The 22,952-nt window shown below is 42.4% G+C and overlaps 1 protein-coding gene across 1 annotated transcript in view; it reads right to left on the bottom strand.

Moving 5' to 3' along the window:
* The window catches only part of NKD1 (NKD inhibitor of Wnt signaling pathway 1), a 103,049-nt gene that overhangs the window by 24,492 nt on the left and 55,605 nt on the right, over positions 1-22,952 (bottom strand). The window contains exon 3 of the mRNA XM_087728840.1: positions 9,879-9,936. Within this exon, the coding sequence (XP_087584966.1) occupies positions 9,879-9,936 (58 nt within the window). The remainder of the gene's footprint in view (positions 1-9,878; positions 9,937-22,952) is intronic.

The raw sequence follows: 22,952 nt of genomic DNA, 5'->3' as shown, positions 1-22,952 counted from the left end.
ATTAGCTGGAGCAGCAGATGGTAAAACGCCTGGAGACTGGTAGACTTTGGAGAAAAGTCCCAGGAAAACGTCCCCAAGTATAGGCAGGTTGAAGAAACAGGTGGAATGATATATATATTTAATTTTACACATGTTAGCAGCTGCTGGAATTGTGTTTGCACAACAGTGGAGAAACAGAGATATGTAAATGAATAAATATTACAATGTGCAGGAATAAATAAATTGACAATTAAAATCAAGAAGGCTTTGAATACTTTTTCACGTGGGATTGGTTTTAGCAATTGCCAACTAACGGAAACAGAAATTAGAAATCCAAAAGTATGAAAGAAAACACCAATTATGTAAGGAAAGGTCCCTAAAATGTATAAGGAAATATTACTAGATCATTATTAATGCGTAGATAACTGTGGGACATTCCACACCCACCAGTGGTGAGTTTCAAAAAATTTTGGAACCTCTTCTGTAGGTGTGGCCTGCTTTCCGAGTCCACTGGTGGAACCTCTTCTAACCGGTTCGGTAGATTTGACGAACCGGTTCTACCGAATAGGTGCGAACTGGTAGGAACCCACCTCTGCTCTGGAGGTAGCTAATATCTACCAGATGGCATTGGCCTCTTCTCTGCCTCCGACACAGAGCCCCCCGTCCAATCCTTCCCCAAATTCCAGGACTGGCCCATGTTCCTCCCCAACCTCCTCACTGTCCGACTCTGCTGCCAGCTCCACAGGCCACCGGCGGGCCACAACAGGATCAAGAAAAGTGCAACAGAGAGAGGAAATTCAGCCACAGAATAACACAAATTGCTGCTTTGTCCCCAGAGTTGCTCAATGCTTATATGGGTTTGCAGTTTCCAGAGTCAAGTTCTTTTTCTTCCTTAACCCCTCCAATTTTTTTTTTACATATTTCTGTTGCCATCATCATGTTTTTTTTTTAATTTCATTTTTGATTTTCAGAGGGAGGTTGTCTGGTGATCCCTTTAGGGTTGTTTTATTTTGAAGTTCCCAAGGAAAATCTACACAACGCTAATTTAAATGAAGGTTGTGCGTAGGTAATATCATTAATAATGCAGACTTTGATCCCAACCAGTCTCTTGGCTAACTTAGATGTGCCACAAAAAAAAAAAAAAACACCCTCCCACATTTGCCATGATAACAAGAGCTCTGAAAAACGCCAAGATGATGGAATAATCATATCACCCTTTTCATCAAAATTGCTTCCCATGGGGAAAGCTGTCACTGTGATCTTCATGTAGCTCATCGTAAAGAAATAATGCTGTGGAGACCAATTTTGAGTGTCCTTCTGGTTGCTGTGAACCAGTGGTGGGATTCAGCCAGTTCGCACCTATTCGGTAGAACCGGTTGGTAACTTTCTAAGCAGTTCGGAGACCCGGTTGTTGGAAGAAATCTCCTTTTGTTTTTTTTTTCCACTTTACAGGGCTAATCCTGTAAGGAAGGCAGAAAGGAAACATCCTGGTGTTGTTTCTAGCCTCATCTTTATTGCCCTGCTTACAGAAACTGCCTCTCCAGTTAACCCTTATTACCATTGTAACTAAGGTGAAGTGCCCATCGACCTGAGTGACATTGACCTAGCCACACCCACATGATCACATGACCACTGAGCACCACCAACCCAGCTGGTCATTAGGGCAGAGAACTGGTTGGTAAATTATTTGAATCCCACCACTGCTGTGAACCAACCATACAACCCATGGTCCTGCAAACGAATGTAAGCATATTGTGTTTAAATATGCAAAAATATCGACCTGGACTGGTGTTCTAAACATCTTCTTAAAAAATGCAGCCCAAAGTTGACATATATTGTATAAAATCTTATCATCGTATTCAGTGGGATGGTGTCGTTCACTCTTCACTCATTCAATATATGTGCCACCTTATTTTTATGTGGGTTATCATATCGGTATTTTAATTATGAAAACAAAATATATTGATATGCTGTCTCACTTTCCACACAACCTTCCACAAGACTAATAGGGGTTCCATTAAAATTTAGAGTGGGGGGGGAATATAAGGTGTGGGGGAAGAAAGTTTGGCTCCAAATAAATGCTAGATTGTCATTTTTTCCCCTCTTCATAGGAAAATAAAGCTAATTTGTACGATGACTACGAGGTCTGGATATGATTGAGATGGAACATCTGTTCAAGGAGAATGGAAAATAAAAACCCCTCCTCCTCCTCCCCCACCCCACTAAAAATACATCTCTATTTTCCACCCCTTCTTCTCAAACTTAAAACATGTGATGAAATCCCCGAAGCGACTTCAGAACTATAAAAGTCACTTCAGTATCTGAAGCAAGTCAGAGAAATTCCACCATTCCTGCTGAGTTTTTATGAAGAGCAGATTTTAAGAGGATGAAGGGGGTGGAAAGCTATAATCTGTCTAGGTAACAAAGGCTACCTTATTCTCTGCTTGTTGAGTAAAACTGAGGAGGTTTTTTTTTTTCTTTTTCCCGCAGCTACCCAGAGAAAAATAAGGTTGAAACACACAATAAAGTCCCTGACAGTTTTCAATGCTCTTCAAGCTAGGACCTCAAGCTGGCTGGAGCTCTTTCTCTCCCCACACCCTTCTCTTTGCCTCTTTTCTGCCCCACGCTTGCTGTTAGCATTATTTGCTAGTTTCCCCCAAGAACAATGGGGTTGTTGTGTCTGAAAACATTCAGCCCCCCCCCCCCAGGGGGCTTCCAGAATTTAACCAAGCCATATGAACGTTATGAAAAGACAGCTTGCAAGTTCTCTTCTCCAATTAATTCTTGATTTTTCTCCCCCATTGGGGACAGAAAAGAGGGCTCCATAAATGCGCTCATGCGTGCAGGTAGATCCCTCCCCCTTTAGTAGATTTTTGACTTAGATTTTACAAACTCACTGCTACCCCTCCACCACCACCAACCCAGATTAGAGAAACTGGTCGGTTTATGTTGTCCTTCTCAGAAATACATAGAGATGGCAGAAGATGTTTTGCTCAAGAATCCAAATAAAAGGCTCCTGCAAGTCCCTTGGACTGGAAGGCGATCCAACCGGTCAGTCCTAGAGGAGATCAACCCTGACTGCTATTTAGAAGGCCAGGTCCTGAAGAGGAAACTCAAAGACTTTGGCCACCTAATGAGAAGGAAGGACTCCCTGGAGAAGAGCCTCATGCTGGGAATGATGGAGGGCAAAAGAAGAAGAAGGAAACAACAGAGAATGTGGTGGCTGGATGGAGTCACTGAAGAGGTTGGTGTGATCTTAAATGGACTCCAGAGGATGGTAGAGGACAGGAAGGCCTGGAGGAACATTGTTCATGAGGTCGCGATGGGTCGGACACAACTAACAACAACAACAAGGGTTGGCTTGATCTGGGTTTAGCACCAGAGAGAAATGACTAGAGATGTAGCTGCGCTCTGGGGAAACAAGATGGTGTCCTTTTTTACAATTAAGTACTCTGGTGAAGAACAGATGGGGTGTTCCAATGGGAGGAGCAGTCCTAGAGGAGACCAGCACTGATTGCTCTTTAGAAGGCCAGGTCCTGAAGAGGAAACTCAAAGACTTTGGCCACCTAATGAGAAGGAAGGACTCCCTGGAGAAGAGCCTCATGCTGGGAACGATGGAGGGCAAAAGAAGAAGGGGACGGCACAGAATGAGGTGGCTGGATGGAGTCACCAAACATGGGCCAGTCCTGGAATCTGGGGGAAGGCTCTGATGAGGGCTCTGTGTCGGAGGTAGAGAGGGAGCCAGGGACATCTGACAGTTATCAGCTGCCTTCAGAGTCAGACATCAGTGAGGCAGAAGAACAGCTGGAGCCTGTTCCCAGTGTGCACATGTGCAGAGTTGCCAGACAAAAGGGAACAGCTAAAGAACAGGGGTCAACTTGGGAGTAAGGCCAAAGGTAGACGATGAAGGGCCCCTCCCAGAGGAAATAAAAGAGGAGCGAAGGGGAGGGGAGTTTGCAGGAGACAATTAGTTTGCTTAATTGGTTCGTGACTCTCCGAGACTCCTTGCCAAGTTTTGCAGATATTGGCCTGGCAGCTCTCCAAGCCAGATAAGGTCTGTGACTGTAAATTCTCTCTTGAAAGACTTTGCTGGAGGTGAATGAGCAGAATTCACAGTCGATTAATAAAAGGGGTTTTTGTCGGGACAAGGGGTGTGCTTCAGGTCAGAACAAGTACGTAGGAGAAAAGAAGACACCCCCTTTAAAAAATAAAACCAGTTGTCCCAAAAATACTAGGACTTCCAAGGCTAAAATAATAATAATAACAATCATCAAACCAGACAGAAGTTAAATTAGGCAGTGATAGTCAAGAGTATTTCTATCTTCCTGCTGGAGGATAAACAAAATAACTCAGCTGTAGCTTAGCCTCTTGTCAAAATCTCAAAACTGAGTCAACAACCTGTTCTTGTGGCTTAGAGCTTTGATGTTGATTTTTGTTCTTGCCACATTTTTTTTTAAAAGGACTCATGCAACAATCCTTTTACCAAAGACAATCTTAATCCCAGAATCCAGAGCCTTTCGCTGTTGACTGGTTAAGCCAGTGAAGAAGAAAAGGATTTGATTAAGCCTTGCAATGCAACCTTGGAAATTAAATCCAGTATCTTTTTTTTTTTTTTTTGGACTAAGTAGAGAGGGTTGTTTTTTTTTTATTAGTATTTTAGCTGCTGGCGCTTACAGTGGGTAACTCCATAAAGTGTGGGAAGTAACAGATCCAATTTGGCACAAAATCACTGAATTTTACAGCTTATCTAATGGGGGCTTTGTCTGGTCCCTGTAGCTCTTCTATATCTTCTCAGATGAAGCATCCCTAGGACACCAGATGGTCTAAATCTTTGGGAAGCAAAATATCCAAAAAATACTTTGGGGGCTGACCATAAAGGCAAGAAATCACAGATCGAATAAGATCAGCTACATTGTCCACTAAAACATAAGATTGAAGGAACCTTGGAGGACTTTTAGTCCAATCCCCTGCCTATGGCGGAGGAGGAGGCCCCATTCTATTCTATTCTGCTCTAATTCTATTCTGGTCTAATGCTATTCTGTTCTTGATCTGTTCTGTTCTATTCTATTCCTATTTCTATTCTATTTCTATTCTATTCCTCTCCATTCTAGTCTATTCTGCTCTATTCTGTTCTATTCTGTTCTATATTCTATTCTTCTCCTATCCTATCTCCATTCTATTCTATTCTATTCTATTCCTATTCCCATTTCTATTCTATTTCTACTCTGTTCCCCTCCATTCTATTCTATTCTGCTCTAATTCTATTCTGCTCTCATTCCTTTCTGTTCTTGTTCTGTTCTATTCTGTTATATATTCTATTCTGCTCCTCTCCTGTCCTATCTCCATTCTATTCTATTCTATTCTATTCTATTCCCATTTCTATTCTATTTCTATTCTGTTCCCCTCCATTCTATTCTATTCTGCTCTAATTCCTTTCTGTTCTTGTTCTGTTCTATTCTGTTATATATTCTATTCTGCTCCTCTCCTGTCCTATCTCCATTCTATTCTATTCTATTCTATTCCCATTTCTATTCTATTTCTACTCTGTTCCCCTCCATTCTATTCTATTCTGCTCTAATTCTATTCTGCTCTGATTCCTTTCTGTTCTTGTTCTGTTCTATTCTGTTATATGTTCTATTCTGCTCCTCTCCTGTCCTATCTCCATTCTATTCTATTCTATTCTATTCTATTCTATTCCCATTTCTATTCTATTTCTATTCTGTTCCCCTCCATTCTATTCTATTCTGCTCTAATTCCTTTCTGTTCTTGTTCTGTTCTATTCTGTTATATATTCTATTCTGCTCCTCTCCTGTCCTATCTCCATTCTATTCTATTCTATTCCCATTTCTATTCTATTTCTACTCTGTTCCCCTCCATTCTATTCTATTCTGCTCTAATTCTATTCTGCTCTAATTCCTTTCTGTTCTTGTTCTGTTCTATTCTGTTATATATTTTATTCTGCTCCTCTCCTGTCCTATCTCCATTCTATTCTATTCTATTCTATTCCCATTTCTATTCTATTTCTACTCTGTTCCCCTCCATTCTATTCTATTCTGCTCTAATTCTATTCTGCTCTGATTCCTTTCTGTTCTTGTTCTGTTCTATTCTGTTATATGTTCTATTCTGCTCCTCTCCTGTCCTATCTCCATTCTATTCTATTCTATTCTATTCCCATTTCTATTCTATTTCTATTCTGTTCCCCTCCATTCTATTCTATTCTGCTCTAATTCCTTTCTGTTCTTGTTCTGTTCTATTCTGTTATATATTCTATTCTGCTCCTCTCCTGTCCTATCTCTATTCTATTCTATTCTATTCTATTCTATTCTATTCTATTCTATTCCCATTTCTATTCTATTTCTACTCTGTTCCCCTCCATTCTATTCTATTCTGCTCTAATTCTATTCTGCTCTAATTCCTTTCTGTTCTTGTTCTGTTCTATTCTGTTATACATTCTATTCTGCTCTTCTCCTGTCCTATCTCTATTCTATTCTACTCTATTCTATTTTTATTCTATTCCTTTCCATTCTATTCTAATCTTCTCTATTCCATTCCATGGATAGTGCTGAACAAGGTGTCCATCCATACAAGAAGAAAAGAAAACTAGAACGCAAGTATCAACCTATCTCACAACTACAGGAGAAACTAAGAAAGTTTTAAAAAAAAACTTCTTCCAAGGTAAAATCTGAATCTGCTTTCTTGGAGCAAGCAGCAGTGAGAACCGATCTTCTGTGTGCAGAAAGAAAAGATATCAAACAAAGAGATTTCTAATGCATAAGAGGCAGCTCTACAGCTGCTGCAGATACGTCCCGAATGTTATGCTCGTCTTAATGGGAGCTTTGTTGGCTCGGTTTCAGGTCACAATATTTTTCTTTTCGTTATAGATTTAGTGTTAAAACATTGAACTGCAGGGAAAATGGAGGGGAAAAGTGAATGTTGAAATGCAAAGATAGGACCAGACAAGAGAGAGGCAGAGGGAAGGGAAGAGAGAAGGGAAGGGGGAAGGGAAGGGGTGGAAAAGGGTAAGAAGGGAAGGGGTGGGGAGGGGAGGAAAGGAGAGGAAAGATAGGGAAGGGAAAGGAAAGGAAAGGAAAAAGGATCCACTCTTGAAATATTCTTCCAACTATGTATCTATGTATCTGATACATAGATATTATATACAGACAGATAGATCATAGATAGATGATAGAGAGGGAGAGAGATGTCACATGATAGACAGATAAACAGATATGATATATGACAAATAGATAGATGATAGATAGATAGATAGATAGATAGATAGATAGATAGGTAGGTAGGTAGGTAGGTAGGTAGGTAGGTAGGTAGGTAGGTAGGCAGGCAGGCAGGCAGGCAGGCAGGCAGGCAGGCAGGCAGGCAGGCAGGCAGGCAGGCAGGCAGGTAGATGATAGATAGATAGATAGATAGATAGATAGATAGATAGATAGATAGGTAGGTAGGTAGGTAGGTAGGTAGGTAGGTAGGTAGGCAGGCAGGCAGGCAGGCAGGCAGGCAGGCAGGCAGGCAGGCAGGCAGGCAGGCAGGCAGGCAGGTAGATGATAGATAGATAGATAGATAGATAGATAGATAGATAGATAGATAGGTAGGTAGGTAGGTAGGTAGGTAGGTAGGTAGGTAGGTAGGTAGGCAGGCAGGCAGGCAGGCAGGCAGGCAGGCAGGCAGGCAGGCAGGCAGGCAGGTAGATGATAGATAGATAGATAGATAGATAGATAGATAGATAGATAGGTAGGTAGGTAGGTAGGTAGGTAGGTAGGTAGGTAGGTAGGCAGGCAGGCAGGCAGGCAGGCAGGCAGGCAGGCAGGCAGGCAGGCAGGCAGGCAGACAGACAGACAGACAGACAGACAGACAGACAGACAGACAGACAATGGATTCTACACCCCAACCCAATCGGAGCATCTCCAAGGAGTTCATGGAGGCAAAATGAGGGGAAATGCAAAAGAAAAACAAATGATTAAAATGCAATTATATACCTTTCCATTTCTTAAAACATATACTTGAAAACTCAAAGGGGATTGGGAGGGGGGCATCCCTCCCTCTATCACATTCGCACAGTAACAGCCTAAGCAAAGAAACGGGGGGGGGGGTTAGGAAGGTGCCTGAAAGTTATGAAAACAGACACTTCTCAAAGATTAGGAAGACAAAAGACACGGTTGGCAGAGAGAAACTCCGTAATGAGCAAACTCCGATAATGAGGCAGGGGGATTGCATATAAAATGGGCCTCCTGAAAACCAAGGTGGTTGTCAGGATGCCTGCGGAGGAGGAACTGAACTTGGCAAATGAGTAAAACAAAACAAAACAAAATAAAAGGAGCAGAAAAGCTAGGAATCTTCCGGTTTCCTTGCTTCCCCACCCCAAAAACAACTCGGCGAGCGATGATTATACTCAATGCCCGCCCAATGCGGCAGAAATAAAGAAAGAAATGAGAAGAGGGAGAAGAATGAGCAGAACAAGAGATGGAAGGATTCCACTACAGGCGGTCCTCAACTTACGGCAGTGACTTATGGCCGTTTTTTACACTTATGACCGTCACTTGATTTACATTCGGATGCTTGATAACTGGTTTATATTTATGATGATTTCGGTGTCCCGGGGTGTCCCTTTTGTGACATTCTTTCCCCCCCAAAAAATATCCTTTTTTTATTTTTCATTTTCATAACATATAATCACAGGTATACTATTACATAGCCAATATCATATTGTATTAAGTAGTGCCTCTTGCCATCAACTCCCAGAAAGATAAAAACCCATTATTAGCTCTTCTGCTCTCCATACACCTCTTTCTTCTGCCTCTCTCCTACCTCCTTTCTTCCCTCCATCATCCTTTTTCTACTCTACTTCCCCTTCCTTTCTCCTTCTCCTCTCTCTACATTCCACTCCTCCTTATCCTCCTCATCTTCCCCCCTTACCCTCTCTCCTATCCCTCTCTTCCTAACTTTCTTCTCTCCTTTCCCACTCTTCCTCTCATTCACTTGGTGTATTTCAGCTTCTGAGCAAACTCCATTCTATGTTGATGGTATTTATGCTTCCATATCAATATACTTAACATAGTTTTGAAAAATAAATAAATAAGAGAAGACAGTATACATGTGCAATCATATTACTTTAAAATCTAACACCCCTCGTCAAGCCTAATATACATCCCTCCCTCCCCCCTTCTCCCCCCCAGCCTTCCCTCCCCTGACTTCCCAGAACCCATACACAGTATAAATCTTTAACAAAAACAGTCTAAAATATATTTGAGAAAAGAATAGACAATTGATAACATCTTTAAATTGAACTTAGCTAACCCTAAACCTTTTGTGACATTCTAACAAGCAAAGTCTACGGGGTTACAAATTGCCCATAGGATTCAATGAGCCGAGGTGGGGCAGTGGTTAGCGTGCAGTACTGCAGGCCACTTCAACTGACTGTTATCTGCAGTTCAGCGGTTCTAATCTCACCGGCTCAAGGTTGACTCAGCCTTCCATCCTTCCGAGGTGGGTGAAATGAGGACCCGGATTGTCGTTGGGGGCGATATGCTGACTCTGTAAACCGCTTAGAGAGGGCTGAAAGCCCTACGAAGCGGTATATAAGTCTAACTGCTATTGCTATTGCTATTCAAACAAGAATTCAATTTTTAAAAAGGAAGCCCATGGACAGTGGGGAGATCGAAAGGGCAAAATGAACAAAGAAATGCAAATACATTATTATTTTTTCTTTTCAAATGACTAAGACTTGGAACCAAAAATATTAGAAAGTGGGCCAGGTGACAAGCAGGATATTCCTTTGCCCCTCTCCCCAATGCCTGCTGATCAACATACTGAACATCCTTGTGGTTGGGGGGGAAAAAAGCAAATTAAGAGAAACATTGTTTGCTTTTTTAGGTATGTATAAAAAAAATCACCTTCGAGATGAAAATGTTCGTTCTCAAACGCCTCCCTGAAAATTTCACCAGCTGCCTCCTGTAAGGGGAAAGAAAGAAAGAAAAAAGACTTCTTTTAGTTTATTTCGTATAAAAAATAATAATATTTTTATTTGGCACTTACATGAATCAAGCACAAAACCAGCACCCAGTAGAAAGTCAACACTGTTCGTGGAATTTCTTTCTTTAAATCCATAGGTTCTTTAATTTTATCTTCTTCTATAGCTTGACCTTTGAAATAGATTTCCTCTCCATTTAATAATTATAGTCAAATAAAAATGGAGGTATAAGGGTAGCATGTATAAATATTTGAGTTAAAATACTTGAGTTAATAGGAATTATGCTAGATGACTATGGAAGAGATGCACGAAAACCTTTTGTAACCAACTGATACACTTTCTACAGTATGTAAAGAAGGAAGATTTTATGTGTTGTGTTTGTTTTGAAAATAAAAAAAATTCTATTTTAAAAAAAGTCAACACTGTGTCTATAAAACTACAGGCCCTCAGCTTCACAACCATCAAAAGGGACAACGGGGCTGGAAAAAGTGACTTAGAGCCAGTCCTCGCACTTACGACTGGCACTAGATCTTCACAGTCACAAAATTCAGGCACTTGGCAACTGAAATATATGTATACACATGGCAGGTGTACTGAGTCACGTGACCACCTTCTAGAACCTTCCCAACAATGTCCATGAGGAAAGATAGAATAGAATAGAATAAAATAGAATAGAATAGAATGGAATGGAGAGGAGCAGAATGGAGTAGAGTAGAGTAGAGTGGAGTGGACTGGAATGGAGTGGAGAGGAGTGGAACGGAGTATAGTATAGTATAGTATAGTATAGTATAGTATAGTATAGTATAGTATAGTATAGTATAGTATAGTATAGTATAGTATAGTATAGCGGAGTGGACTGGAGAGGAGAGGAGAGGAGCGGAACGGAGTAAAGTAGACTGGAGTGGAGTGGAGAGGAGTAGAGTGGAGTGGAGTGGAGAGGAGTAGAGTGGAGTGGAGTGGAGTAGAATGGAGTAGAATGGAGTGGAGTAGAATGGAGTAGAATGGAATGGAGTGGAGTGGAGTGGAGTGGAATGGAATAGAATAGAATAGAATAGAATGGAATACTTTATTGTCACTTGAAATCAGCATACATTAAAATGAAATTACATTGTAAATCACTGTGTGATTGATTTAACAATTGCAGAGGCTCAAAATATTGAGGAACCAATAATGTTGGATACATGGGAAAGAATCTGGGTAAGAAATGTGAAATTTACACAAGCTCAAAATCTGAGAGAAAATTTTTACAAGATGTTCTATAGATGGCATTTAGATCCTAAAAAGTTGGCTTCTATGTATCCAAATGTACAGCCTAAATGTTGGAGATGTGGTTCTCTCGATGCTACATATTATCATATATGGTGGACCTGCCAAAAGGTTAAAGCATTTTGGATAAAAATATGGTGGGTCATGCAAAATGTTTTTAAAAGAAGGATAAAGTTTAGTCCTCAGTTATTTTTACTAGGTATATGTACTGACTTTACAGTGGTAGAGACCAATTTGACTCTGCACCTGATAACTGCAGCAAGACTGTTGGTGGCGCAATATTGGAAGAAGGAAGACTTGCCTACAATTCAAGAATGGACATTGAAAGTAACAAACTTAGCTGAAATGGCTAAAATATCGGCATATCTCAAAGATCATTCAAATGAGAGATATAAACGAGACTGGAAAAAATGGATTGATTATATACAAAATAAATACGGGACTAAGAAATTAGCCTATGCTTAAGATCAGAAATGATTTAAATTGTTTAAAGTTAGTTCAGTAAGAAGAAGCTAAGGTCAATCTAGAATGTCATTAATTTCTTTATTTCTTTTTTCTCAATAGATTTTAGACTGTGTTAGTTAAAATTCTATACCGTGTACGGGTTCTGGGAAGTCGGGGGGGGGGAAGGAGGAGGGGGGGTGGGGGGGTGGAGGGAGGGAGGGGTACACACACAAAAAAAAATTGTACTTCAATGTTTTAATGATTGACAAATGATGACATATTTGTGTTTTTTTTTTAAAAGAAAAATAAAAAAAAAGTTCTGTTAGATTTAACAATTGCAGTGATTCATTTAACAACCGTGGCAGAAAAAGCCATCATAAATGTGGCCGCAACTCACTTAACCACTGGCTCAGCAGTAGGAAGTGTGGTTGTGGGTCCAAGTGCGGTTGTATGTTGACAACTACAACTTAAATATCTATAAATATTTAACCCAACATGCTATCTAAATGTTTACTGCTTAGGGTAATGATGATGATGATGATGATGATGATGATGATGATGATGATGATGATGATGAAGAAGAAGAAGAAGAAGAAGAAGAAGAAGAAGAGGAAGAAGAAGAAGAAGAAGAGGAAGAAGAAGAAGAAGAAAAAGAAGAGGAAGAAGAAGAAAAAGAAGAAGAAGAAGAAGAAAAAGAAGAAGAGGAGGAGGAGGAGGAGGAAGAGGAAGAAGAAGAAGAGGAGGAGGAGGAGGAGGAGGAGGAGGAGAAGAAGAAGAAGAAGAAGAAGAAGAAGAAGAAGAAGAAGAAGAAGTAGTAGTAGTAGTAGTAGTAGTAGTAGTAGTAGTAGTAGTAGTAGTAGTAGTAGTAGTAGTAGTATTTAAATGTATTTGGCCATCCAATTCCAATGGATTCCTTTTTCCTATTTTTACCTCACAACAACCCTGGAAGGTACATGAGTATCTGGCCCAAATTCATCCATGTAGTTTCTAAGGTTGAATGGAGATTCAGCCTGGATCTCCACTGTCCCAATTCTGACATCTGGGCTTTGAAAAATTAGCAGCTTTGCTCGCACATTTTGTAAATACAATCCCAAAACTGAACCTCAAAACCAGCCCCTTAAATTCCAATAATTGAGCCTTAAAATCGGCCCCTATTAAGGCTTTACTGAGCCTTAAAACCAGTAAAGATGTAATTTTTTCCAAAAAAAAAAGTTTTTTTTAAAGTACACCTTTACTGTACATTTTTATAATGTACCGTGACCTTTTTTTAAAAAAAGAAATGCGAACAATTCATTTAAAATCCTTTTAAAATCATGACCGCATTGGTAATGTATGGTAATAATATGGAGTACGGGTAGCATGGTAATTTGGATAAAAATAAAAGAGTTTCTAGAGGGGAATGAAAATTATTATTTTTTTCAATTTGTTTCCCTTTTTTAAAAGAAAAAAATGCACACGCTCTCCTCAGCCCTCCGAGCATTGGTTTATGTTTATCATTCCCCATTTCTGTCCTCGTTAGTTATTTGTTTAACTGAGCTGATAATTATTGACAATTCAGGCTTCGCTTCTTAAATTTTCTCTCCTTGGGGTGGTTATTATAACGAGAACTTCCAAATAGCTGTTTTGTTGATTTCTGCAAGAGCATCAATACGCTTATTAATAGCCTATTAACCGAATGTTCTTTTCTAAAACCGAGCATGCTAATCTTTGTGCCTTTCAGAGCCACCGCTGGGTAACTGGAGTGCATCAGCTGTCAATTAAAATTTTGCTCTCTGTGGTGCCTGTCTGATTATGCCATGCTTCATCTGAGACAGGCTGGCATTTATTTCACAGAACCATGTGTGTGTGCAGACAGACAGAATTTTCTTCTCCTCCTCCTCCTCCTCCTCCTCCTCCTCCTCCTCCTCCTCCTCCTCCTCCTCCTCCTCCTCCTCTTCTATTTCTCCTCCCCTCTTCCTTCTTCTCTCCTCCTCCTCCTCCTTCTCCTCCTCCTCCTCTTTTGCTTCTGTTCTTGCTCTCCTCCTCCTCCTCTTTCCTTTTCTCCCCCACTTCCCCTCCTCTTTTTCTTCTACTGCTTTTCTTCTTCTCCTCCTTCTCCTTCTTCCTCGCCTCTTCCTTCCTCTTCTCCCCTCCCTTCCCCCACCTCCTGCTCCTTCTTCCTCTTCCCCTTCTCCCTCTTTCCTCTTCGTCCCCTTCTTCTCCTGTTTTGCTTCTACTGTTTTTCTTCTTCCTCCCCTTCTCATTATTCCTCTCCTCCTCCCCCCTCTTCCTCTTCCCCCTCCCACGCTTCCTCCTCCATCCTCTTCCCCTTCTCCCTCTCTTTCTTTTTTCTTCTTCCTCCTCCTCATCCTCTAGATGCTCAGACTGGATTGCCAGATGTTCAAACTTGTTGATGCTGTTGTGATTATTATTATTATTGTTGTTATTATTATTGTTATTATTATTCCAAGACCCAAGGAAGAAAGATTCACTTCTCCAGGCATAGGGACATAAGTACATTCTTACTCTTGCTTTTAAAACAGCCCCAGAGAGAAAACATCAGTCTCTTTGCAAAGATAACCCCAGAACAGATTCCAAGGAGAAAATAATCACATAGATTTTCCAAGGAAATCCAGGGAAGGGGGCTAAGGGTCACCCAAGCCCCTTTTGGAAGCCAGGTATCAGCTCTGAAAGAGGGGTAAAAAGATTGCCATTGCCACCGCAGTTCCTCTCCAAGGATGTTGCATTAAAATCTGACAAATTTTGAGACAGGACAGTAGTAATTGCAATCCAATACAACTGGAGAAATGTTTGCCAAACTCGACAACTTTTAAGATCTCTGGACTTCAGCTCCCAGGATTCCACAACCGTCTGGCTGGAGATTTCTGGGAGTTGAAATCCACAAATCTGAAACTTGCCAGGGTTGACAGATTCTACTAACCTGGAGAATAATTGGAGCAGGTAAAACTCCATCTAACAATAACCAGATCTCCATTCTAATTTGGAAAAAGAGGGCAGTGCGTTTATTTTGAAGTTAGAATACATTTATTCCAAATACATTTATTTCACTCTTCACTTGCCTTAAGAGGACAGTAATTGTGAGAAGCCCTATGCTAGCAACAGGGGGGTGCAGCATCTTTCCTTAAAAAGCAGCTTAAGCCCAAGGGAATTTTTATTCTAGAAGAAAAATGACAGCTAAGGAAGGAAGTGTCATCAATGTGAAAAAATAAGCACAGCATCACCAGAGATTGTGTGTGTGTGTGTGTGTGTGTGTGTGTGCGTGCGCATATGTCCGTGTGCATATACATATATGTCTCTCTATATGTGTGTGTGTGGCATGGTCTAGAGGTGGAGCTCTCCCCTCACAATGTGGAGGCTGTGAGTTCAATTCTAGGGAGCGGTAGATATTTCTTTCTCTGGGCACAATGAGTTATTGTCTGCTGCGAACTCCCTATAGGCATCAGGAAGAGCATTCGGCTGGTAAATCCTCGTGCTTCCTTCAGTCACCCTGACTCCAATAGCAATAGCAATAGCAATAGCAGTAGACTTATATACCGCTTCATAGGCCTTTCAGGCCTCTCTAAGCGGTTTACAGAGAGTCAGCATATTGCCCCCAACAATCTGGGTCCTCATTTTACCCACCTCGGAAGGATGGAAGGCTGAGTCAACCCTGAGCCGGTGAGATTTGAACCGCTGACCTGCTGATCTAGCAGTAGCCTGCAGTGCTGCTTTTAACCACTGCGCCACCTTGGCTCTTGACTCCATCCCAATACAGGGGATTGCAGGCCCATTAAAAGGAATACCTCTCCCTCTCTCCCTCCGCCCCCCTGTGTGTGTGTGTGTGCGTGTGTGTGTGTGTGTGTGTGTGTGTGTATTGTCCATCCATGTCTTCTAACTGAACACAAAACGGACCAGTTAAGAGGACCATTTGCTCAGGAAAGACCCAGAAAACTATTTCTTGCAAATCCCATCTCCCCAAATGACAATTTATACAGCCGAAAGAGACTCAGACAAACTGAAAGTCATTCACAGCTATGAGTTGGAGCGGATGATCCTTATGAACCCTTGGTCATAGTTTGTACTCAGCTTTTATTCCAAAGATCTCAAAATTGGAAGCCATTGGCCCATGTTTTCTCCTTCTCACCACCACGACAAGGCAGATTGTGATAAGAGAACGAATCACTTGCTTCCCACATCCTGTTAACCTTTCGTAGGGTTGACTATGGTGCTGGAGAAGACTCTTGCGAGTCCCTTGGACTGCAAGGTGATCCAACTGGTCAGAGGAGATCAATCCTGACTGCTCTTTAGAAGGCCAGATCCTGAAGAGGAAACTCAAAGACTTTGGCCACCTAATGAAAAGGAAGGACTCCCTGGAGAAGAGCCTCATGCTGGGAAAGATGGAGGGCAGAAGAAGAAGAAGAAGGGGATGACAGAGAATGAGGTGGCTGGATGGTGTCACCGAAGCAGTTGGCATGAGCTTAAATGAGAATGGTAGAGGACAGGAAGGCCTGGAGGAACATTGTCCATGGAGTCATGATGGGTCAGACACAACTTCACAACTAACAATAACAACAACAACAACAACAAGGGTAGAGCCGAGGTGGTGCAGTGGTTAAATGCAGCACTGCAGGCTACTTCAGCTGACTGCAGTTCTGAAGTTCAGCTGTTCAAATCTCACCGGCTCAGGGTTGACTCAGCCTTCCATCCTTCCGAGGTGGGTAAAATGAGGACCCAGATTGTTGTTGGGGGCAATATGCTGACTCTGTAAACCGCTTAGAGAGGGCTGAAAACCCTATGAAGCGGTATATAAGTCTAACTGCTATTGCTAAGGGTTGGCTTGATCTGGGCTTAGCCCTTGAGAGAAATGACTAGAGATGTAGCTGCTCTCTGGGGAAACAAGACAAGTGTCCTTTTTTACAACTATGTGCTCTGGTGAAGAACAGATGGGATGTTCTGATGGGAGGAGCACCAAGGAGCTTGAGAGAAGACCACAACTGTTTTAAGCCTTTCCTTGGCAGCCTTCAAGATCCCGGACCCCACCCTATTCCAGCCCTGCCAGTTCTAATCCAGCCTGCCTCCCAACAGGTGCTCTGCTGTGGTTTTATCCTGGTCAATTGTCACTGCAAATAAATAAACCTTCCCTGGAGAAATGAGAAATCCTGTTGGCCTCATAACCAAAACACAGGTGTAGGACTTTTAGTAGGGAACTAATACAACTCTATAAATCTGTCAGCAGAAGGTGTGGGAAGAACAGAAGGCTTGCATTGGCTCAAAGACTGGACTTGAAATTCTCTGGATCTCCTTTCCCACCAAGAATTACAAGTATGTCATCCATCCATCCAACCATCCATTCTTTCTTTCTTTTTCTTCCTTCCTTTTTTCCTCTTTCTTTCTTTCTTCCTTTCTTCCTTTCTTCCTTTCTTCCTTCTTCCTTCCTTTTTCCTCCTTCCTCCTTCCTTCCTTCCTTCCTTTCTTTCTTTCTTCCTTCCTTCCTTTCTTACCTTCCTTCCTCCGTCCCTTCTCTTTCTCCCTTCCCCTTTCCCTTTCCTTCTCATTTCTTTTCCTTTCTTGGATTTCAATTCGGAAATTTAAAATAAGGATGAGGGAGGGAAGGAAGGACGGAAGGAAGGGGGAAGGAAAGAAAGATAAAATGGAAAGAGAGAAAAAGAAAGAAAAGCAGTCTCCTTCCTCTGGAGTGGGGAGGGAATGGAGATTTTACAGCCGAGGTGGCGCAGTGGTTAAATGCAGCACTGCAGGCTACTTCAGCTGACTGCAGTTCTGCAGTTCGGCTGTTCAAATCTCACCGGCTCAGGGTTGACTCAGCCTTCCATCCTTCCGAGGTGGGTAAAATGAGGACTCGGATTGTTGTTGGGGGCAATATGCTGACTCTGTAAACCGCTTAGAGAGGGCTGAAAGCCCTATGAAGCGGTATATAAGTCTAACTGCTATTGCTATTGCTAGTATCCTTCCCCTGCCACGCCCACCAAGCCACGCCCACCAAGCCACGCCCACCAAGCCATGCCACAGAACCGATAGTAAAAAACATTTTGAATCCCACCATTGTATGTCAGGCAAGAGCTCAACAAAAATCCAAAACACACACACACACACACACACACACACACACTTCGAAGCGAAGCACACCCACATTCAGAAAGGCTACCAGGGACCAGTCTTCTCTGTGAATTTCCTTAAAAGCAACCACATCAAAGCTCCAGGATTTTGCCAACCCCAATTCCCCTATTCTCCCACTTTTAAAACCAAGGCTTCCTACTAGAAAATTTAATATCTTTGCACAGTCTCCCCACTCTGTGTATTTTCCCTCAACAGCCTCTTCTTTTTTTTTTTTTGTCTTGAAACTGTTCTCTTAAAAGCTAACAGATGTTAACGCCACGAAGAGGGGGGGGAGAAAAAAAAATCGTGCCTGCATAACTCATTAAAGCTTATATATTCCAAGAATTCTTGTAATTCAGGAATCACTGGAGGTCTGATGAGGGTGGGAGGGAGGGGAGAGAAAGGAGAGAGACCTAGAGAGAAAAAGGCCCCTAAATACAGTCTGAAAGAACGTAAAAATCATTTGCTCGGAATAACATAGACGCCGGAGGAGAACGACGAATAATTCTTCAAACAGGTTTTGCAGTTTCCTTCCAACCACGGCGTGTAATTCAGGTAAAGTCCTCAGCGTATGACCACAAGTGACCCCCAAATTCCTGTCGCCAAGCGAGACCGTGGTTAAAGTGAGATTTGCCTCGTTTTACAACCTTTTTTGCCACAGTTGTCAAGGGAACCGCTGTAGTTATTCAATGAGTCACGCCGTTGTTAAGTGAATCTGGCTTCCCCATTGATTTTATAGCAATAGCAGTTAGACTTATATACCGCTTCGTAGGGCTTTCAGCCCTCTCTAAGCGGTTTACAGAGTCAGCATATCGCCCCCCACAGTCTGGGTCCTCATTTCACCCACCTCGGAAGGATGGAAGGCTGAGTCAACCTTGAGCCGCTGAGATTAGAACCGCCGAACTGCAGATAACAGTCAGCTGAAGTGGCCTGCAAAGGACCAGCTGTCTGCAAGGAATACAAACCCTTCCATTCCCCCACCATCCAGTCAGAGCTGAAGAAGCTTCTTGGATGAGAAGTGCAATGTCTCCATGAAATAACAAAATCCAAGTTGCCTCTTGAGAAAGCACCTTGAGGACAGCCATGTCCTGGAGAACTGAGCATCTCCATAGACCCAACTCTTTAATCAAAAGACTAAGATGTGCAAAGGGTTAGGTTCATATTTTTCAGATGTGCAATGAAAGCAACCCCCCCCCCCGCCTCTCCTCTCTGGTTGGGCTCAAAGTTCCCAAGACCCAACCAGCAGGAACTTTGATGGTGCTTTAGAGAGAGAAAAAAAGAAGGGGAGAAAAATAGCAATTAGATTACATCAGTATCCCAGTAGGAGGCTTATCAAACTGCAGAGACTTTCTTGTCTCCTGTCCTGAGGTGGCTCAATCTTCCCCTTGAAATCGGTGGGAATTGCCTACACGAAAGCTCGAGGATCAAGCCCGTTTCTCATGAGAGACCTTCAAACAGCAGGGTTCAGAGTCACCCGTGACCTCAATCAACATCATCCTTTCGACTTGGCGCCTGCCCTACCTTTGGAGACATATAAAAGGCTCCTCTCCACCCACCCACCCCTCCCCAAATAACTGTTGTGGAGAGGGAGGTGGGGAAGGAAAAGGATGAAGCCAGCTACAATGCCAGCACTGTTCAACTAAAACCTCTCTCTCCCTCTGAACCTCGGAGTCTCTGCCTTGCATTTGAGGGCGACCACAAGCCCTGATCAAAGATGCAGAACGTTGAAAGGCACCTCCGGGTCAATCAATCCCAAGCTGGCTAAATCGCAGCATTCTTCTGCTTTCTCCTAGTAGGCCCTGGCTGCTCCTTCATCGGTTTCCTACTAGGAGAAAGCAATGCCATGAATTAATGCTTTGGAGGGAAGATCTTTTAGGAGGTGTAGACATTTCGATGGAACTCAACCTCCAAACTGGCACTGATTGACATTGTCACATTCCCAACAGTGTCCTTTGGGGTCCCAGGGTGACCAACTCTACCTTGCAAAACTCTCTTAGAGATTTGCAGCAACCATCACAGGTTGTCCTGAACGTGGCCCTCAGATCAAAACAGAGTGGTACATTTTGACCAGTGGTGGGATTCAGCCGGTTCGCACCTATTCGGGGAGAACCAGTTGGTAACTTTCTAAGTAGTTCAGAGAACCGATTGTTGGAAGAAATCTCCTTTTGTTTTTCCCCACTTTACAGGGCTAATCCTGTAAGGAAGGCAGGAAGGAAACATTCTGGTGTTGTTTCTAGCCTCATCTTGATTGCCCTGCTTACAGAAACTGCCTCTCCGGTTAACCCTTATTACACTGTCACAGCTAAGGCGAAGCGTCCATCGACCTGAGTGACGTTGAGTTGGCCATGCCCACCCAGTCACATGATCACTGAGCCCCGCCTACCCTGCTGGTCATTAGGGCAGAGAACCGATTGTTAAATTATTTGAATCTCACCACTGGACGGCCACACACAGTCCATTACGCGGCGCTAGGGATTCGAACCGCCAAACTGCCGACCTTTCGATCGACAAGCTCAGTGTCTTAGCCACTGAGCCACTGCGCCCCTAAGGAGGTTTTCAGTCTTCTTCTAACGCCCCAATTGTCCAAACATCCAATCCCTTGATTAAGGTTTTCTGGTTCTCCCATCAGAATGCCAAAGTGGTCTGAACCATACTTCTCTTCCGCAATCAAATGGGAGACGTCTTTATTTCCATCTGCTGACGCGCACATTATTTATACAGACCGAGAGAATGAGGATTTGGAGGCGAGGACACAAATCCACCTAATTGGGAGCATCTCCAGTGCTTCTTCCTCTCAACACCCACTGCGCGCTAAATAGAGCACCAAGTCTTTTGACATCAAAGGGGCAAACATCTCACTTCACTTCGAAACGTCTTCCAGATCTTGTACAAACACAGCATCAACATCCCCTCCCCTTAAAAAAAAAAGATGAAAGAAAGCAATCTCTTCTCAAAAAAAATAAAATAAAATCACCGAAGGATGGAAAGCTGGCGCCTTCAACGACGCTCCCTCCCCCTATTTTTTTTTCTTCAATGGGTTTGAAAAGGGGGTGGGGGAGAGAAGGACCCCTAACTTCAATCGGTTTGTATAAACCAGCTTTTGTTTTTTTTTCTCCTTTTCTCTTTCATTTCACCCTAATGGCTTTGCTCTTAAGGATTTGCTATAACTGGATTGCTTTTGCTACCCAGCAGGGATCTTGCCGCGGTAAAGCACAGCTGTTCAAAACCCAAACGGAGTTTCTTTCCCCAAGTTCTGCTGACTGGTTCAAAAAAAAATTTCGGCTCTTTGGAAACGTTTGCTGTTGCAGAAGCTGTCATCGGGGATGGGGAGAGCAGCTGAGTTTCTCCCCACGGACGTTGAGGCTGGGCGGATCTAAGGGGAAGGGGATCGGATCAATCGATGCTATGGTGTCAAGAAACCAAGGGCCGGTGGTTGGTGGCGCAATACTGGAAGAAGGAAGATTTGCCTACTATTCAAGAATGGACATTAAAAGTAACAAACCTAGCAGAGATGGCTAAAATATCAGCATATCTCAAGGATCATTCAAATGAGAGATATAAACTGGAGTGGAGAAAATGGATTGACTACACTCAAAATAAATATGGGACTAAGAAATTCCAGATAGTTTATGACTGAAGAAATGAGGAATGATATAATGATATAATGATATAATTATATAATCAAGCCAAGGTGGTGCAGTGGTTAAATGTACCACTGTAGGCTACTTCAGCTGACTGCAGTTCTGCAGTTCGGCTGTTCAAATCTCACCGGCTCAAGGTTGACTCAGACTTCCATCCTTCCGAGGTGGGTAAAATGAGGACCCAGACTGTGGGGGCGATATGCTGACTCTGTAAACCGCTTAGAGAGGGCTGAAAGCCCTATGAAGCGGTATATAAGTCTAACTGCTATTGCTATTGCTATGACAAGTCAAGGGAATTAATGGGGTCACAGAGGGCTGGACTTGGTTCTCTTGTGGGAATACAATGACTCCAAACTAATGACTCATTTGATCCCACCTCCAGGCTCAGCTTGATGATCTCCTACATTTGGAGAGGGAAGGATGAGATAGATCCGTACGGGTTGCAATAGGATCCAGAACCCACCAGTGGTATGAAAATACTAGGTAGAAGCTTAACATCTCACAGGATTGAGTAAATTTCCCCAGGTGAATCAAGGGACCACACTAGAATTTTAGGAAATATCCGTATACAAAAACATAGTTAGCAATAAGAGCCAATAAGCATACTGCACATTACGTCGGTTTCTCTTTTTTAAAAAAAAATATATGCCTCCAAGCATATAGAGCGGTTTTGGGGTTTGAAACACTTCTCCTTGGTCATGTAACTCCAATGTAAGCTTTTATTTAAAACACAGGATTTGGCAAAGGCAGGGATTCTACAGAAGCCAATTTATTTTGGAAAATCTTCCGTCTCCTCTTTATTTTGTATGAGATTCAGCCAGCAAAGGTTGCATATCTCGGGCGTCATTCGCCAGCTCATCTTCAAACAAAGTCCTTCAGTACAGGTAGTCCTCGACTTATAACAGTTAATTCAATGACCGTTTGACGTTTCAGAGGCGACGCAGGGAGAGGTTCATCCAGGTAGCTGCAAACCCGGGGCTTTGATTTCTGACATTCGTACCAGAAAACCCTGAAATATTCTCTCGTTCCTTAGAAGATCTTGTTTATCTTCTTAGCTACAGAAGCAAAATTTTAGCCAAGAAGGTTAGCAAATCTCTCGGGAGTCATTACACTCTCTGAAATGATCTTGGCCCAGCCATCCATTCTCAGTTTAACCTATCCTTTTAGGTTGTTTTGCTAATAAATGAAGATAGATAGATAGATAGATAGATAGATAGATAGATGGATGGATGGATGGATGGATGGATGGATGGATGGATGGATGGATGATAGATAGATAGATAGATAGATAGATAGATAGATAGATAGATAGATAGTAGATAGAAAGACAGATAGATCGATCAATCTCTTCTATATATATATGCAAACAGGTGTGTGTGTGTGTGTGTCTTTGTGTTCCAGCATAACCCTGGAATGCCTCAAGCAATTTCAAACAAATTTGGTACACAGATGATTTACCCTCTGGAGAAAAATATTGTGGGGGTAAGACAACCCTTAAAACCCCCTTGGGGGGGTGTTCTGTCAAGATGCAGCCTGTTGTGCCTTTAAATGGC

Source organism: Thamnophis sirtalis, unplaced genomic scaffold, assembly GCF_051295495.1.
Source record: "Thamnophis sirtalis isolate CommonGarterSnake01/CBP01778 unplaced genomic scaffold, rThaSir2_p1.2 scaffold_14, whole genome shotgun sequence".
NCBI lineage: Eukaryota > Metazoa > Chordata > Lepidosauria > Squamata > Natricidae > Thamnophis > Thamnophis sirtalis.
This window is presented reverse-complemented; position numbering and strand designations above follow the sequence as displayed.